General features: G+C 43.3%; 1 protein-coding gene across 5 annotated transcripts in view; it reads right to left on the bottom strand.

Annotated features, from left to right (window-relative positions):
• Positions 1-18,996, bottom strand: part of TMEM241 (transmembrane protein 241) — a 116,873-nt gene that overhangs the window by 80,128 nt on the left and 17,749 nt on the right. For 4 of the 5 annotated variants that reach the window (XR_004382919.1, XM_032859766.1, XM_032859767.1 and 1 more), the window contains exon 4: positions 5,008-5,089. Coding sequence is in view for 3 of the 5 variants with exons in the window: in XM_032859766.1 (XP_032715657.1) it covers positions 5,008-5,089 (82 nt within the window). In the remaining 2 variants the exon portion in view is untranslated. Of the gene's footprint in view, positions 1-2,096; positions 2,148-5,007; positions 5,090-18,996 lie in introns of those variants that run through there. The other variant, XM_032859769.1, reaches the window with a different exon arrangement.

Below are 18,996 nucleotides of genomic sequence, written 5' to 3'. Positions count from 1 at the left end.
AGAGAAAGAGAGAGAGCGGGGTGGTGGGAGGGGCTGAGGGAGAGAATCCCAAGTTAACTCTCCACTGAGGGGCCTCAGTCTCACGACCCTGAGATCATGACCTGAGCCGAAATCAAGAGTCAGATACTTAACTGACTAAACCACCCGGGCACCCTGAGACCATCTCCTTTAGATGGAGCAAGAAGATAACTGAAATCCAGATGGAGCATTTACTATTTTGCCACTGAGCCTACACCTTAAAAAGTAATCCTTGCAAACGGACTCTGGTGTGCTCTGGGAAGAAAACAACAGGAAAGAGAAGGAGAGCTGCCTCAAATGAGCAGTAGCAGCGAACGTTAGCAGAAGACCCTCCATTTTACATCAACAGTGACATTCTTTTCCTTTGCAGATCCAAATTCCTTCATGCAATTTTCGAGCCAAACAAATGGGGAGGGGACTCACGGGCTCTCCAGTTTGCTTAACTAATTTGCTCCATCTGGGTTTATTATCCGTGTGTGTTTCCTCACCAACACCTCAGCCAATCTCCATCACAATGCATGGAGTGAGCATCATGCTCATGGAAGGCAAACCTTGACAACAGTTAGGGAAGGACCAAGATCAAAGGGCTGGGTGAGAACCAAGAGCAGTCCTGTCAAGATGCCTTAACTCAGATTTGCAGAGTCCTGCACTACGGACCCTGGCTTCCCTGAAGCAAGAAAATGACACAGTTCAAGCAGCCGGATCACCACCACCAGGATGGCCTCCCGCTGGCAACCTCACTAATGTCTGACTTTGCACATCTGTTCTAAAATCACTCACCAGCACAGGCTGTGAGGCAATCCCGTCTAGCTGACCTGGCTTTGGCTGGGAAATTACAAGAGTGTTAATGACTGGTCGAGGTCATACTGACCCTCCGAAGACCGACACTCGTGTCATTAGAGCCATCATCACTGGGACCTTATTCAGCATAGGATAGCTGAAGAAGCTGACCCAAGTGAGCCCAAGTAGAAGGGACAGCAAGTACACGGTTCCTCTCCACTCCCCCCAGCCCAGTCCTCATGGGCTGACCTCCCCCAGTGGATATGATTTGGAGGGGGAAGAGGGTAACTTTTTAGAAATGAACGGTTGCAGTTGGACAGCCTTGGGTTGGCACCTCCATTTTAACATTTATGTGCTGTTGACCTTTGCCAAATAATTTGGATCTCAGTTTTCTCATCTGTAAGGGGAAGTAATTAAGTCTGACTTCATACATCGTGAAGAGGGGCGATGGAAAGTGCCTGGGACATACTAACACCTCAAGGCCAGGAACCATCTCTTATTTGTCCTTAAGCACCTGGCACACAGTAGATCCCTGATAAATATCTCCTGAATGGATAGCCCCAAGACTAGCCCCCTTCCCTTAACTCTGCACGCCATGCCATTCGGTTGTGAGATGGAAAAATCAGTAAAGAATTTTCCCTGCTGTGCCTTTCCAGAGTTAAACCTGCTTCCTCTTAGGAGTGGCACATCAGAAGAGAGCTTCAAAATCTTGTCAGATAAAGGAGGGCTTTATGGAGCAGAACTCCCGAGAAAGTGTTCTGCATAACAATACACCCACGGCTTTTAACAGAGCACTTTCCTCCAATTCCTTGTCGATTCATTAAACTGACAGCTTGCCACCGGCATATTGATGCCTGTTTTCTATCTAACACAAGCTGTATGAGTGCCTTGTGTTTAACCTACTCTATAAATTTGTAAGCAACTATATAAAAACAAAAAACTCAGAAAACAAAGGAAAGATGCTGGGCTGTTATTTCACTCAAAAACAATAATGACGGGGCGCCTGGGTGGCTCAGTGGGTTAAAGCCTCTGCCTTCGGCTCAGGTCATGATCTCAGCATCCTGGGATCGAGCCCCACATGGGGCTCTCTGCTCAGCGGGGAGCCTGCTTCTTCTTCTCTCTCTGCCTGCCTCTCTGCCTACTTGTGATCTCTGTCAAATAAATAAATAAAATCTTAAAAAAAAAAAACAATAATGACTACCTCTTTTCTGTACTCCTCCCACTCTCATTGGGTATATTGGGGTTTGGGTTGTTTTCCCTTTGCTCAAAGAGTTTGAATTGCAGCAGCTTCTTCTCACCCTTTGAAGAAGGCTGTGCCTTCGGCCAGGGGCACTGATGGTACCAGTCCTCCCCCAAAATAAGGAGCTCAAGCCAAAAGGTAAATCAGTGCACTGCTTCCTTCTTTAAAAAGTCTGGCTATGAAAAAAAAAAAAAATGTCAGCTCAACTAAACAGTGTGTTTAGTGCCAAAGCTGATGTACATTCTGGCATGATCTCTTTATGGACAGCTAACAGAGCTCCCAGACTGACACCACGAGGGGATCACACTTCAAGAAGCATAGTTCTTGGTTACAGAACATCCCATCTGCCTGACAGTGTACTGGACCGACCTTTACAATGGACTTCTAAGGAATTTTAGGCCACCTAGTATCCTAATCCCTTCTTTTGGTGAAGCATCCTGGTATCAAGGATCTGCCAGCCCCGCTCTCAGTCTATGGGATCCAGGCAGGACCCTGTCGAGCAGGGCTGGCCAAACTGTGCTGTGAGTCTCTGCAGCCACAGTGAGTGGTCCAGGAACACTGGGACCCAGGGCCGACCAATCAGCATAATTCCATCTTCCTGGTGACCTTTCAGACCTGGGAAGGACGGTGGTCCTACTGATGTGTTCAGAGTGAATCCTGGGATTCCTGCAAGAGCTACGAGAAGAGTCTCCTGCCATCAGACTTCATGTTGTAAGGATGTGAGCCTAGAGTCAATAACACCCGTGAGGGGAGAGCCTGGCTGTGGAATGGAGCAAAGATAGCGCAGAACTGAAAGACAGAGAGACAAAACTGGGTTCTGAGAACGTCACTGGACCCCCTGGATCAAGCCTTGCCTGATTTACAGCTTTTCAATTCTAGGAACCAGTTCATTTCCTTTTTGCTTAGAATAGTTTATGAGCTTTCTATAACTTGTAACTAAAAGAGTCTAAAGTTACGCCTGACTGCTCTACCGTGGGCTATTCTAAAATCCACATACGCTGGCCCTAAAGAGACAAATCTGAAAAGGCGAAAGGTCTGGAGTCAGGGGAGCTGCCACGAGCTGGGGCTAGAGGCAGGTTACCAAGACTTTTCCACACCTGAGTTCTTCCTCTGTCAGGTGATTAGCGTCTGCCTCTTCCACTGCCTGTCAGGTGACTGAGAATCACATAAAAAGGTACAGAGGAAATCACTATGGAAACATACAAAAAAGCACTGTACAAACAAAAAATACTGTTATTATTAGCACAACAATAGTTATTCAAACTTCAAAATTCTGGCATCTGTAACTCTCAGATCCCATAAGAAATTTTCAAAGCCTTTGGACAAGAACACATTGTTTTTCAAGTGAACGAACATAGCAGGTGAAAAGAAGAGAGGCAAACCAAGAACCACTCTGCACTATAAAGAACCCACTGCTGCTTACCCGAAGGGAGGAGCCTGGGGGGACGAGTTATATCGGTGATGGGGATTAAGTAGCGCACCTGTTATGACGAGCACCAGGCTGTTGTATGAAGTGTTGAATCACTAAATTCTTCACCTGAAACTACTACTACTATGGATGTTAACTAAGTGGGATTTAAATTAAAACTTTGAAAAAATGCATTGCTTTTATCAACACCTGTGTTCTGCTCTACGAGGGGGAGCGCCCTCTGCAGGCCAGAGGGTGTAAAGCGAGGCCTCAGACAGGGAAGTGGACAGAAAAGAAGGGGCAGCCGAAGCCAGTGCAGGTCTCCGGCTCTGGGCTGTGCACAGTTATGTGCCGTGGGTCATTTCTGGGGCCCACCCAGGACGTTTCTCCCCCATGGGATACATCATCCGATGACTCAAGCTTATGAATCACAAAAGAAAAATTATGATTTAATCACCACTAGTAACTCTTAAGCACTATTTTGCAAACTTCAGGGTTGTCCTAACAATAATACTGTTGTGCAGGTAGGCGGATTTGGTGTTTGTTTTAATGTTTCCATATATGAGACCTAAGGGTCCAACATAACACCAGACTTTGCATAAAAAGACTAAACTGTTGCACAAAATTTGCATTTTTCCAAAAGTCAGAACCCAATCATTTTCTGATAAAGACAGTATGAGCAGTCAGGGTACAAGACAGAAAGAGGCATTACCGGCTTTTAAACCTCATTCTGAGTCTCTGGTCAATGGCAGTATCAACGGATTCTCTTTTGATAGAAAAAAATAACCCAATTTTTGTATTTTCATATAAGGTAACTGGAAGAAGTTTATCTTTTTTTTTTTAAAGATTTTATTTATTTATTTGACAGAGAGAGATCACAAGTAGGCAGAGAGGCAGGCAGAGAGAGAGGGGGAAGCAGGCTCCCCGCTGAGAAGAGAGCCTAATGTGGGGCTCGATCCCAGAACCCTGAGATCATGACCTGAGCCGAAGGCAGAGGCTTAACCCACTGAGCCACCCAGGTGCCCTGGAAGAAGTTTATTCTTTACAGTTCCCTCCTTTGAGGAGCTCAAACCTGGGCAGCTGAGGGGGGAGAACAGGGGACAGTTGTTTTAATAGTGTCCCCATGGACTGGGTACCAACGCCGTGCCAGGCATGTACAGGGCTACTGAGCCCAGCACTCCCCAGTCCACGTCACCAGCAGGCAGGGTTACAGTTCCTCAGAAGCAAGGAGCAGGCTGAGCCTGCTCTCCCTGCTCCCGAGGACAGCCTGCATCAAGGCAGAGTGGGCTGGCCCTGTCTGTGTCAGGATCCATCAAAATCACCTTCTCTCCCCCTGCGTCTCCATCTACGCCTCTTTGTCTTATAAAACAAGTTGGCCCAAGCCTGTTATCTGGTCATCCTCAATTCAGGGAGAGGGGTAAAAGGCCCCACACTGTTCTCCAATCTAGATGTACAATTATGAAAGCTGTTTTGTCCCCTATTGATCTAAGCTGCAAAAAGTTAAAAAGCAAAGGGGAAGAGGAAAGAGAAACTGTCTCTCTAAAAAGTCTCTAACACTTACCAGTTTGGATAGTGCCCTGGAACCAGCATAGATTATACCCACAAACAACACGGAAGCAGGAAGCCAAGTCCAAACATCAGATCTGGGAAGAGGGAAAGAGGCCGTCAGATTTCTGTCACTTCCTGTCTGAAAGACCTAGTTGCAAGGCATGACCCTTCAGATGCACCAAATATGACAACAGTCCTTGTCTTAACATCTCTGTGCAACCTGGGACGTGTGACCCGTCTGTGTCCCCTGTGAGGGAGGCTGACAGAGCTACCCAGCTACCGCATCTGCTTCCCAGCCCACAACAGGGCACAGACAAGCTGGAGATAGAAGACGGCTTCCAGCAGTTTGGGAGAGAGAACGGATCTGATTTTTTTTTTTTTTTTAAGGGGCAGTGAACATTATTCTTTGGATTTTAAGAAGCCAGAGGCTTTGAACTCATGCCAAAGTATTAAGAATGTCAAAAGACTATTTACCTAGGCAATATACCAAACAGCTCCATGGAACCACAACAAAAGGAAGAAAGTGTCAAAGGACAGAATTCTAAAAAACGAATGCTAGGCCTTGAGCTGGGTGCCCACGTGCTGACGCTTTCCACCATTAACCTGGAATCTCTAAGGACTTCTGAAGGGTGCATTTCTTTTATTCAATTGTGGCCACACCCAAAACTGCTTTTCTCAGTACAGTTTAGAATCATGCGTTCTTCCAAAAAAGCAGAATCCTGGTTTTTGCGTAAAGCACCAATCACTTGCTGCCCCCATCCGTCACCAACACGGTCGGTCCGCTAATGCTAGTTCTGTAGAGTAATTCTAATAATAGACAGAAATAAATGAGACCAATCCAGCAGAATTTAACATAATAACCCCAGCTAACTCAATGAACTGCTCTCCTGGGATGGTCCCTGCTTGAGAAATGTTCTTTGTTAACTTTATTAGCACGGACAGGCACTCTATCTGTGATCAGACCCGCTTTTGTACACTTCCCAGTCAACCTAGTGTTCAAATGTCTCTAGTCTCTAGTAAGGCTTCTGAACCCTACTTCCTGAATATATTCGTTCAGCAAATATTTATAGCAACTTGCAAGGTGCTGAAAGCACCAGAATTACTGTGAACAGCAGGATCACAGGTAACATTTTTGATCACTTGTTACAAACGAGGCACTATGCTGAATGTTTTCTATATTGTGTCTTTAAAAAATCCGCACAACATGGGGTGCCTGGGTGGCTCATCCAGTTAAGCATCCAACTCATGATCTCAGTTCAGGTCTTGATCTCAGGTTTGTGAGTTCAAGCTCCGTGTTGGGCTCCACAATGGGCGTGGAGCCTACATTAAAAAAATAAATAAATAAAATCTGCACAACCACTTTAGGAAGAAAATGTTATTATTATCCCTCTTGTGCAAATGAGAACACTGAGGCATAAAGAATTTAAATAACGTGCCTGTGGTCAGAAGAGCTGGTAATGGCAAAGACAGAATTTGAATTCAGGTCATCTGACTCTAAAGCCCTAGCTTTAAGCCACCCTTTCATTCTCTGCCCTCAAGGAGCTCATAATCTCATGGGAGACACTGACCTATAAATAAATAAGCTGCAAACACAGCATGATTTTGCAGTTTGAGCAGCTAATTCCTGAGGAATATTCTCTGTTCTTCCTGGTCCTGCTGCAATAAGAGAGGTCTGCACTTGCACCCAAAAGGGGAACAGAGAAAGGAAGATGCCATTCTCCATCCTCATGTGTCAAGCAGAACATCAAATCAATTGCTATTCTTCTAGGAAATGGCTTTCCCATTAGATATTAAGATCACAAGGGTCAAGGGAGACAGGTTCCAGGCCCCCCGCCTGCAGTGCACCAGAAGGAAGCCCATAGTACACACCGCAGGGAGCACGGGGGAGGTGGGGAGGGGGGGTAGTGTGTGACACAGTGGGGTGCCCCGCAGCCGCAGTGAGGCCCCAGGCGGTGCTCTGTTCCCTCTTAAACAAAGAAAATGCCTCCCCAGTCATATGCTCCAAGAGACATCCGGGCATCTGAGTGACCATGAATGTGAAAAAGAAAACACAGCTAGTAGACATCTTATATTTTAACCCTCTATCCTAAAAACAAAGAAATGACTTTAACTGGGGCCCATCGGTGGTTCAGTCAGTTAAGAGTCTGCCTCCACTTCAGGTCATGATCTCAGGGTCCTGGGATCAAGTCCCACATCGGGCTCTTTGCTCAGTGGGGGGCTTCTCCCTCTGCTTGCCGCTCCCCCTGCTTGTGCTCTCTCTCTCTCTCTTGCTCTCTCACAAATAATAAATAAAATATTAAAAAGAAAGAAATGACTTTAACTATAAAAAATAAACACAGATCTAGTTGGACCAAAGAGACTTCTGGGAAATGTTACAGAGCAGCTGTGTGAGCATTTGGATGGAAGCATGGCACGTGACCCAGGCACCGGGGCTTATGTTCTCCACAGTCCTCTCACTCGGGGCCCACCTCCTAGGTGGACAGAGCCAAAGCAACGTGCACTGATGGCGGAAATTTGGAGTCCTGCAGAAGCAGCTGGTTGCCTGACCCCGTCTTGGCCCCCATGAGCTCTCTTCAGAGACAGCTGCCTCCCTCCTCCGCACACCAACAAAAAGCATAGCTGCTGTAGAGAAGAATGAATATGAATCACTGGGGACGGTGATACCAAAACAGACATGGGCAGAACCAGTGTGAAAGGATGGGGTGGTGGGAGAAAAAGAATTAAAAATCGAGAAGAATTCTGCATTCACATTGTTCCAAAGTATCAAAGTTCTCATTCCACTGAAAATCACAGGGTATACATTAAGTGCAGTTTATATAAGAAAACACTCAAGGGAACCCTGCAGACAATCCCATACACCAAGCAAAAGCCTTCCCATGAGATTAGCAAATGAATGAACATTTATACATCTTAAGTCAAAATAGATTGTTTCATCCAAAAATGCTTTCTTGACTTATCTTTCAATTAACCCATTAATTATCAGAGTCAGATAATATATAACATATATAATATTAACGTGTCTCTCACCTCTCAAATAAACTGCAAGTTTCACAAAGGTGGGAGCCATGCATGTTTTGCTCATATAAATAAATGTCAAATATTACACGGATGAAGGTTTTAAGGAAACTAAAGGACTAAGCTGCACCATAAGGGCACCTGATTCAGTGTCAGTGAGGACAGGGAATACTTTCTCTAATAAGTGACCTTTGAGGTAAAACTCAGAGTTAAAGTGGGTGCAAGGGGTGGGGCAGAGAAGCAGAAGGGACCCAACATTCCTCCCTTGGTCCGTTACTCACAGCAATAAAAGTCTCCTAAGGTTTCGGTTAGGCTTTGTCACAAGTTTGTTCTTTCCTAACTCCTCATTCCCAAATTCTTTGCAACACTGATCTCACTTAATTTACACACCAGCAGGAGAAACAGACAGACTGGCAGTCAAAGATGTGCACATTGCCTCCCTCCCAGAGAGAACCTGCCGCAAGGAGTCTAGGCTGCTGACAAGTGAACATCACTTGAAGAACTGTTTGCACTTGCTGCTTCAGAAATCAGACCTGGGCTCTCTGGCTTACAGGGTTCTCCATGACTATCCACTACTGTGCTACTCTAAGATGGAGAGGTCAGACCTTTCAACAGTTACCTGGGGCAAATAAAGGGCAAGACAACTGAGTTTTCCATGCTTTTCCAGGTTGTGCAGAAACAAGGTGGGAACAAGGACTACAAGGGTGGTGATTTTCTGTGCTTTTGCCATCTCTTGAAATATTTCTTTTTTAAAGACTTATTTGACAGAGAGAGCGTGAGTGCAAGCACAAGTGGGGGGAGGGGCAGAGGGAGAAAAGAATCCCAAGCAGACTCCCAGTGGAGCCCAATGTGGGGCGGGATCCCAGGACCCTGAGGTCATGACCTGAGCCGAAATGAAGAGTTGGTCACTCAACTGACTGAGCCACACAGGGGCCCCTTGAAATTTTTTTTTTTTTTAAAGATTTCTTCAGGACAAAATTAAACTATAATTTAAAAATCCTAGTTAATGCTGCTAAAATGGAGGACTATTTTCCAGGGAAATAAAGCAGTAAGGATGGAAATCATACCTGGTTCTGGGCACTGAAGAGTATAGCCTTATAACATGCACATGGTTACCCAAATCTTTGGGAATTATAATCAGCTCTCTTCACTGTCAAGGAATGTTCCTGCAGTTAGCTAACATTAGCCAAGAGATCTAAGGGAGGGACAAACTTCACACATTTCCCTGGGCTGTGCCCTTTCTTCTAGGTGAGGTCCTCTAGGGCTGGATGTATCTCGGGCTTACTAGGTCACTAGACGGGGGGCAGAGGAAGGGTGCACAAGTCCTGAGCAGTGCATGGCACAACGATACTCAATAAACGTTCTGGGTCTTTCTACACATAACTCCAAAGACAGAAACCACTAGGGAAGATTGACAGATCCACCTGCATAAAATGCACTGGTCAGAAAACACCGTAAAGAAAACCAAGAGATGATGAATGACCTGGGAAAAACTCCTGACAGCATATAAAACAGGCTGGAATTTCATATTCTTTTTTTTTAAAATATTTTATTTATTTATTTGACAGACAGAGATCACAGGTAGGCAGAGAGCAGAGAGGCAGCCAGAGAGAGAGGAAGGGAAGCAGGCTCCCTGCTGAGCAGAGAGCCTGATGCGGGGCTCCATCCCAGGACCTGGGAACATGACCTGAGCTGAAGGCAGAGGCTTTAACCCACTGAGCCACCCAGGCGCCCCTGGAATTTCATATTCTTAATGTATAATGAGTGTTCACAATTCAATAAAAAAAATCACAAAAGAAAAATAGTGAACAAAACCAGGTATTTGGATGTGTGTGAGTGAGTGTGTGTGTGTTACACATAAGAAATACAAATAGCTAATTAACATACGAAAAGTGACACATATATACACATACACACTACTTGGCTACACTTATCAAAAGCTTTAAAACTATGTGTACTCCATACAACAGTTAAAGGTAAAGTTACCCACAATGACCTTTTCATTTACAAGGAATATAAAGCTGCATTCTGGCCTCGTTGTTGGTTGTCAAGTGTGCCAAGCACCTCACGGCTGACTATTGCCTCCCGGCCAGAAACCCTCTCCCTCCAGGCTCCTGCATGGCTCACTCTCTCACATACTCAGATCTATGCTCACAAGTCATCTTATCCGTGAGTCAAAGAACAACCCCCACTCCCGCCCACTAGAACACACTGAGGCACACACATCCATGCCTACTCCCCCGCCTGGCCTGACACATCATATACTTCTATTTTCCTTCGTTCCTCGTCCGTCTATCTCAACAAGAAGGTAAGCTCTATGAGGGCAAGGATTTTTGTCTGTTTTGTTCATTGGGCACCTACCCCCCTACCAAGAACAATATCTGATATATATGTTAGACATTCAAATATTTGCTGAAGGAATCATCATGTATTACTTTGTAACTTAAAAAAAAAAAGATTTTCCCTCCTTTCTCTAGATGGGTACAAGGCGAAAAACAACAGCCACAAAACAAACCAGGAAACTCCAGACATGACCCTAACTCGCATTTCTTCCCATGTTTTTGTGAAGCCCTTCAAAGACTTTGCTCTGAACAGGATTGCTGGTGCTTATAGCTACTAGGTTTTTAAGGGCAGGGATGAAAGTGAAAAATACCTATATCCTGCCATTTTCCTCTTTGAAACGTCCCTAATGGGGACTTCTAATAATCAGTTGTAATCTCGAACTGGGACAACGGAAAATTAACTGCAATGAAAAACAAATATGTTTTCTTCAAAAGACATGAACTCCGAAACTTGGCATGGAGGCAGTCATTTTGTTTCCTATAATAATTTACCTTGTTTTCTTATTAAAATGTCGTACCGGGGCACCTGGGTGGCTCAGTCATTAAGCATCTGCCTTCGGCTCAGGTCATGATCCCAGGGTTCTGGGATTGAGCCTGCATTGGGCTCTCTACTCAGCGGGAAGCCTGCTTCTCCTTCTACCACTCCCCCTGCTTGTTTTTCCTCTCTTGCTGTCTCTCTCTGTCAAATAAATAAATAAAATCTTAAAAAAAAAAAAAGTCATACCTATCCATGCTAGAAAATTTTCAAAATACAGATAATCAAGAGAAACATTACAATGACCATCCCACTACTCAAAGATAACCAATGTTACTACCTCACTAGGTCTCCCTCCAAACAGTGCCCATATGCACGTATATGAACACTGCAGTGAAGATGGGATCCTACTATACGAGTTGTTCCATCATCTGCCTAACATCTTTCCAAAAAATCATCACTAATTGAGTAATATCACTAATTGAATGATAGGCCATTGCTGGAGGTAAAAGTTAATCTTCTTTTTACTATTCTAATGCTGTAATAGTTATCCTTGAATACACTCCCTTTTCATATTTATCTTTTTGCAGTATCAGGATAAATTTCCTGAAGTGGAATTGCTGTTCAAAGATCCATGCACCCAGGTGCAGGACTGGTTACAAAATTATCTTCCAGAGAACTTCCCCTGGCTCTACCCTCTGCTATGGGCTACATGCTTGTGTACCCCCAAATTCAGAGGTTGACATCCTAACCCCAGCGTGATATATTTACAGGTGGGGCCTCTGGGAGATAATAAGGTCATGAAGGTGGAACCCTAATGATGGGATTAGTGCCCTTTAAGAGACAGACCTTGCTTTTTTTCTCTCTCTCTCTTTCTCCCTTCCTTCCTCCCTCTTCCTCTCCACTGTGAAGGATACAACAAGATAGACAAGAAGAGGTCCTCACCAGAACCTAACCATGCCGGCAACCTGATCTCGGACCTCCCAGCATCTAGAACTGTGAAAAATCAATGTTTGCTGTTTAAGCCACCCAATCTTCGGTATTTTTCTTATAGCAGCTAAAGGTAAGATTATATATATTTTTTATATTTATATTTATATAAATATATATCTATATATAGTGTGTACTTAGCATATTTACATATCTATATTTATATATTTATTGATATATGACATATATAATCTCCCACTACAACTCTAAGATTCTACAATAGTCAAATACCTGCACATTAGGAACGAACCAGGCACATTTTCTCCATCTACAAATTAAAAGGTGGCATCATCTGGGCCTCCCATGCTGGCTTATTCTTTCCTTATCCTATGTACCAAAAAAGGAGGCAAGATGGAATTAAATCCTGAGGTGGTGCTGGAAGAATCCCAGGTCTCTGTGGTACAGGGACCACTGCTGAGCCAGTGAGCGTGTATATCTGTGCACGTAGGGAGGTATCTCTGAGCAACTCCTAGGGGTAATGGACTATTTGCCATGGGGTCTGGTTTGAAAACTGTGGTGCTAACATAGTTTTTCTTACATGATTTGTAAGCACAAGTATAGCATCTTGTTTGAGTCTTGGGCTTGTTTGTTTTGTTTTTTTTTTTGCTTGTGCACACTCTCTTGTCCCTAAGAACCCTGATGAATAAAGCATTTTACAAGAAGCTAACAATAGTCTGTTGCCATGAATTATAAAACTGCTGTTACCGAGATGAAGGCTAATTAAATTAAATCACTTGTTTTTCAAATAGAGCATGCATTATGGAAGGAACATCTGCTCCATCAAAACACTCAGAAGTTTATTTGTTCATGGGTAACTGAAGGACTCCTTGAGCCAAGTTCTTGAAAATTCTCTGCATTATGCTGACACCTAGTGGAACTAAAGACAGTTTCCAAACATAAAAATACCAAGCCACCCAGGTAGCCACAGGGTTCATGAATTGCCTTAAACCGTAATACCTCACAACTCTAGTCAATATTTGCTTCATAGTTTACAAGGACTTCTGCATATATTCTACTCCCCCTCTTCTTTTTTCTTCACCCTCCTCCTCCTCTTCTTCCTATTCTTCTTCTTTTGACTTCTACATATATTAACTCCCTACTTACAGCAGATGCCTAGATGTTATTTTTTGGGTCCATTATTGGTGAATATGGTCATCCAAGAATCTTATTCACTATTTTTCCTCTTTCCTACTATTCTTAGACCTTTCCTCCTTCATTCTTATTCTTTCTCTGACTCACAGAGGGTCAACTCCCTTGACAAAGTTCAGCCCTAACATTACTTGAACTCAGGAACTCCACGATGGTACTGTTTTTCACAAAGCATAACGCAGAACAGGAGTCCTCGAACTATGGCCCGCAGGCCAAATCCCACCTGTACCATATTACCATAATGTATGCTTTAAACATCGTACAATTTTATTTGACAACTATACCTCAATAAAGCTGAAAAAAAAAAATCCTGTCATTCTACCATCCCTAACTTCGTGGACTCTTCCTGAGAACTATCATAATCACCACACAAACACCAATCAGATTTTATTCAATATTATGTCCCTTCAGTAGTTCTCCACGTTTACTGAGAACCCTTTGAAAGATGGTTTTGTGATTCCCCAAAAGTAATTCCTACATATATATCTAAAGCATTCCCTAGACAACAGGGGAAAAATATCAAAAATACAAAAATTTGAGTGTTAACTTTCCTCGGAGAGCAAAGGCAACTGTTCATAAAACTATAAAAGTCCCTCAAAATGAAATGAGAACACATTAAAACGTACTTGAGAAATTCCAGCCACCAGAAATTCCAACCACAAGGCAACCAAGATAGCTTACCTTGATGAAGGCAAGCTATCTCACTGAAAAACAAATAATCAAAAATTTAAAATTTTTTAAAAATAAAAACAAAAACAAATAATCATAAAAAGAACTATATCCTAAGTGGTTCATAACTGTTCATTTCTTTAGGGACAGGGTCAAGTTAATTTGGAGGTTTTGGGTTTTTTTTTTTTAAATTTTTTTTTTTTTAGATTTTTTAAAAAATGTATTTATTTGTCAAAGAGAAAGAGCAAGTGAGCACAAGCAGGGAGAGCAGCACACAGAGAGGGAGGGAGAAGCAGGCTCCCTGCCAAGCAGGGAGCCGGATGTGGGGCTCGATCCCAGGACCTTGGGATCATGACTTGAGCTGAAGGCAGCCGCTTAGCCAACTGAGCCACCCAGACATCCCTAATTTGGAGGTTTTATAAAAAAAAATTTTTTTTATGGATCTCCAGCAAAGATTCTCAATGGAAAATGAAGGAGCGAGGCTTTCTTCTTCATCTGTTATAAACCTCTGGTCAGGGAAACCTGGATGGCCTGCTTCTCCCTCCCTCTCTACCTCTTCCCTTTGCTTGTGCTTACTCTCTCTCCCTCTCTCTCTCGTCCACACTCTCTCTCAAATAAATAAATCTTTTTTTAAAAAACACTTTAAAAATTAAAAAAAAAAAGAAACCTCTGGTCACAAAGGTATAGTGACATAGAATTATTAACTTAGAACATCTCATACTTGGAAACTTGGGAGTTAAAAATTTGCTGTCTTAGGTATAGTGAACAAAAAGTAGTAAGAACATTAGAAAGTACTTCCCAAATGTTTCTATTTAAACGTGTAGACTGGTAATTAAGGAACCAGAGGATGGTGTGTAAAGTCTCCAATGAAATCATACCTGATTCTAGAAGCAATGATTCCAGAATCTAGTAAAGAATGCCATGGTTTCACTGCCAGATGTCCAGTCACAGTGTTCTGGATCACATTTTGGAAACAAACAGCCTAAAGCACAGGACTTCAACAGCTGCTAGAAAAATCACTTCGACGTTCTGCAATGGTTTGGCAGTGACAGTAGCTACTATAAAAGGACAGGCTAATGCCTAAAAACCAGTGCTATCTTCCCCAAGACAGAACTCCTCAGGGCATCGTCCAACACTTCGTAATAACTGGTTGCTAAGTAAAACTGGAGAAGAAGTATCCCATCGGGTCACTCAATGGAGTCAATATATGATGTGGCCAGGGACTGACCAACACAGCAAGTCCCTGACCAACACAGCAAGTCCCTGACCAACACAGCAAGTCACCTACATCTCTGCCAAGTAGGAAATGTGGTGCCAGTTTCTGTGACTTGTTTTAGGAGGGAATCTGGGAGTCTGCCATGCTCCAGGCTATAAGGAGGCTAAACAAGCTCTCATGGCATATGTTATTAAATACCGATTTGGGGGAGCACGCACCAGCCCCACTGGTACATTCCCCACTCCACAATGATCTCGGGGTCTCCAAGCTGTCTGCCTGCTGCTGTTTTCATCTTTAATAGAGTCCAACCTCTGCTATCCCCACCCAAGTGCACAGTCACACAGCAAAGCTGGTCTTCGGTTCTCTATGAATACAATCAGAAAGCTGAGCCCAGTAGGAAACAGCAACCAGGGCAAACACAAACCTAGCTCAGGTTTGTGGGCTGAGACCATGACCTGAGCAGAAGGCAGAAGCTTAACCCACTGAGCCACCCAGGCACCCTCCACAGAAATTTTTTTTAAGTATGAACCAATAACAAATTTTAAGAAAACATGGCTAAAGTAATGTATTAGGGGTTTGTTGCTGTTGTTGTTTTAGAGAGACTATAATTAATTTCAGAGGCAGAGTTCAGCAATTCATCAGTCTTATATAACACCCAGTGCTCATTACATCATGTGCCCTCCTTAATGTCCTCTCCCAGTTACCCCAGTCTCCCAGCTCCTTCCCCTCCAGCAACCCTCAGTTTGTTTCCTATGATTAAGAGTCTCTTATGGCTTGTTTCCCTCTGTGATTTCATCTTGTTTTATTTTTTCCCTCCCTTCCCCTATGATCCTCTGTTTCTTTTCTTAAATTCCACATATCAGGGAGATCATATGACAATTGTCTTTCTCTGATTGACTTACTTCACTTAACATAATACCCTCTAGTTCCATCCATGTCATGGCAAATGGCAAGATTTAATTTTTTTTTTTGATGGCTCAGTGGTATTTCATTGAATATATATTCCACATCTTCTTTATCCATTCATCTCTTTAAGGATATCTGGATTCTTTCCATAGTTTGGCTATTGCGGACGTTGCTGCTATAGTGCATGTGCCCCTTTAGATCACTACATTTGTATTAAAGTAATGTTTAAAGTACTATTTTAGGGGCATCTGGGTGGCTCAGTGGGTTAAAGCCTCTGCCTTCGGCTCAGATCATGATCTCAGGGTCCTGGGATCAAGCCCCCAATTGGGCTCTCTGCTCAGCAGGGAGCCTGCTTCCCCCCTCTCTCTGCCTACCTCTCTGCCTACTTGTGATCTTTCTCTCTCTGTCAAATAAATAAATAAAATCTTTAAAAAAAATTAAAAACTATTTTATGAAGTAAATAATTCACATCATAAATTGCTAAGAAAATTATCAGTAATACTATAAACAGAGTAGAGGACCCATGTTGATGAGCACCAGTGGACCACAGTCCCCAATGTGATAGTTCCTTCATACTAGTCCAGTCTCTTGCCTCTGTGAAGGAATAAATGGAACCATCTGGAATCAGGATGCTTCATTATTTAACTAAATATTAGAACAATCACAGGCCTTGTGAAATCAGGGTACTGTTTGTTTAAATGAAGACCCAGTTCCCACTGAACCATTTACCATAACAATGGAGTATAAAGTAAGCCCTCTGCTTAATATCACATATAAAATCCCAAAAGTATCTTTATTTTGTGAAGGTGAGGATGTTATTCCAGTGAAGGTGACTGACCTGATCACTCAGTAGGGCTGTTTGCCTTGTCCATATAAACCTTGACTTTATTTGCTTTTCATTTTGTGCATCATTTCAGGGGAGGCGTAATGCTCTGAAAGAATTCTGAGAATTTATCTAGGTGAGGCACGAATGCATAGCCAATTCAGATTTTAATTTTGGCTGAAAAATGATGCCATGGTCTTTGAGATTTCTTTTAAATCTATTCAACAAGTTGTCTTAATAGATTCACAACAACTAATTAAATGTGTGATGTGAAAAGGACTCTAGATCAGAATAGCAGGGGGAGGGACATAATAAAGGACATTATTGAGAAAACTGGAAAAATATGAATTTGGTCTGGAGATGAGATACTAGTATGGCATCGATATTAATTTCCTCATTTTGATTACTAAGCTGTAGTCATATAAGAAAACGTCCTTGCTCTTGGAAAATACACACGAAAGGGGCGCCTGATGGGGGGTGGAGTTGGTTGGATAACTGACTCCTGGTTTTGGCTCAGGTGGTAATCTCGGGGTGGTGAGATCAAGCCCCGCATTGGGCTTTGCACTCAGCATGGAGTCTGCTTGGGATTCTCCATCTCCCTCTCCCTCTGCCCCTCCCCCTTGTGTGCTCATGTGCACTCTCTCTCAAATAAACAAATCTTTAAAAAAAAAATACACACTAAAGAATTCAGAAGAAAAGAGGTATTTTACTCTTGAATCTGCAATTTACTCTCATATAGTTCAGGAAAAAAAAATATATATATACATATTTCTCTCAAGAGCAAATGGTGGGAGAGGTGAGGTAAAATAATAATTGAGAGACATGAGTAAAGGATATGGATGTTCTTTGTGGCATTTTTTTTTCTTAAGATTTTATTTATTTATTTGACAGAGAGAGAAAGATCACAAGTAGGCAGAGAGGCAGGCAGAGAGAGAGGGGGAAGCAGGCTCCCAGCTGAGCAGAGAGCCTGATGCGGGGCTCGATCCCAGGACCCTGAGATCATGACCTGAGCGAAGGCAGAGGCTTAACCCACTGAGACCACCCAGGCCCCTGTAGTATTTCTAACTGTTCTGTAAAGTAGTAAATAATTTCAAAATTAAAAATTTACCAAAAAAATTTTAAGTTGATTTAGAAGCCTATTTCCTCGCTCTCATGATCTACAACAAAACCCAATTAATACAGTGTTATAAAGTGTGTCTCTTGATTAATTTTAGTATTATTTAAGTAACTGACCAGGAAAACACTCATTGAGTTCTATAGGATTATAAAAGCACTAAAATCTCAAGGTTAGATGGGAACTAAGAGATCAAGCAGCTCAAATAAACATCCCTGTTTCCCAATGTAACACCAGAAGAAATTAAATAGGAGGAGTCAAGAAGGCGGAGAAGTAGCAGGCTGAGACTACTTCAGGTAGCAGGAGATCAGCTAGATAGCTTATCTAAAGATTGCAAACACCTACAAATCCAACGGGAGATCGAAGTGAAGAAGAACAGCAATTCTAGAAACAGAAAATCAACCACTTTCTGAAAGGGAGGACTGGCGGAGAAGTGAATCCAAAGCGACGGGAAGATAGACCGCGGGGGGAGGGGCCAACTCCCGGCAAGCGGCAAAGCAACGGAGCACAAAATCGGGACTTTTAAAAGTCTGTTCCGCTGAGGGACATCCTCCAGAGGCTAAATCAGGGTGAAGCCCACGCGGGGTCAGCGTGGCCTCAGGTCCCGCAGGGTCACAGAAGGATCGGGGGTATCTGAGTGTCACAGAGCTTACAGGTATTAGAACAGGGAAGCTGGCTACAGAGACAGAGCCAAGGAGTGAGCTCTCAGCTTGGGTTTACATTGAACCAGTCTTAGGCTCGGTGAGCTCAGAGCGCGGCCGGAGGCCAGGGTGACGGGAGTAATTGGGCGCTGTTCTCTGAGGGCGCACTGAGGAGTGGGACCCCGAGCTCTCGGCTCCTCCGGGCCAGAGACTGGGAGGCCGCCATTTTCATTCCCGTCCTCCGGAACTCTATGGAAAGTGCTCAGGGAACAAAAGCTCCCGAAAGCAAACCCGAGCTGATTAGTCAGCCCGGTAAGGGCGGTGCAATCCACCTGGGGCAAAGACACTTGAGAATCACTACAACAGGCCCCTCCCCCAGAAGATCAACAAGAAATCCAGCCAGGACCAAGTTCACCTACCAAGGAGTGCAGGTTCAATACCAAGGAGGACAGCGGAATTCCAGAGGAGGAGAAAGCAAAGCACGGAACTCATGGCTTTCACCCTATGATTCTTTAGTCTTGTAGTTAATTTAATTTTTTTTTCTTCTTCTGCTAAATTTTTTTTTAACTTTTACCCTTTTCTTTTTTAACATTTTTTAACTAGTTTATCTAATATATATATTTTTTCTTTTTTAAATTTTTTCTTCATTTTCTTTTTTTAAC

This window comes from Lontra canadensis, unplaced genomic scaffold (assembly GCF_010015895.1).
Source record: "Lontra canadensis isolate GAN:19392208 unplaced genomic scaffold, GSC_riverotter_1.0 scaffold17, whole genome shotgun sequence".
In the NCBI taxonomy this organism is placed as follows: Eukaryota; Metazoa; Chordata; class Mammalia; order Carnivora; family Mustelidae; genus Lontra; species Lontra canadensis.
This window is presented reverse-complemented; position numbering and strand designations above follow the sequence as displayed.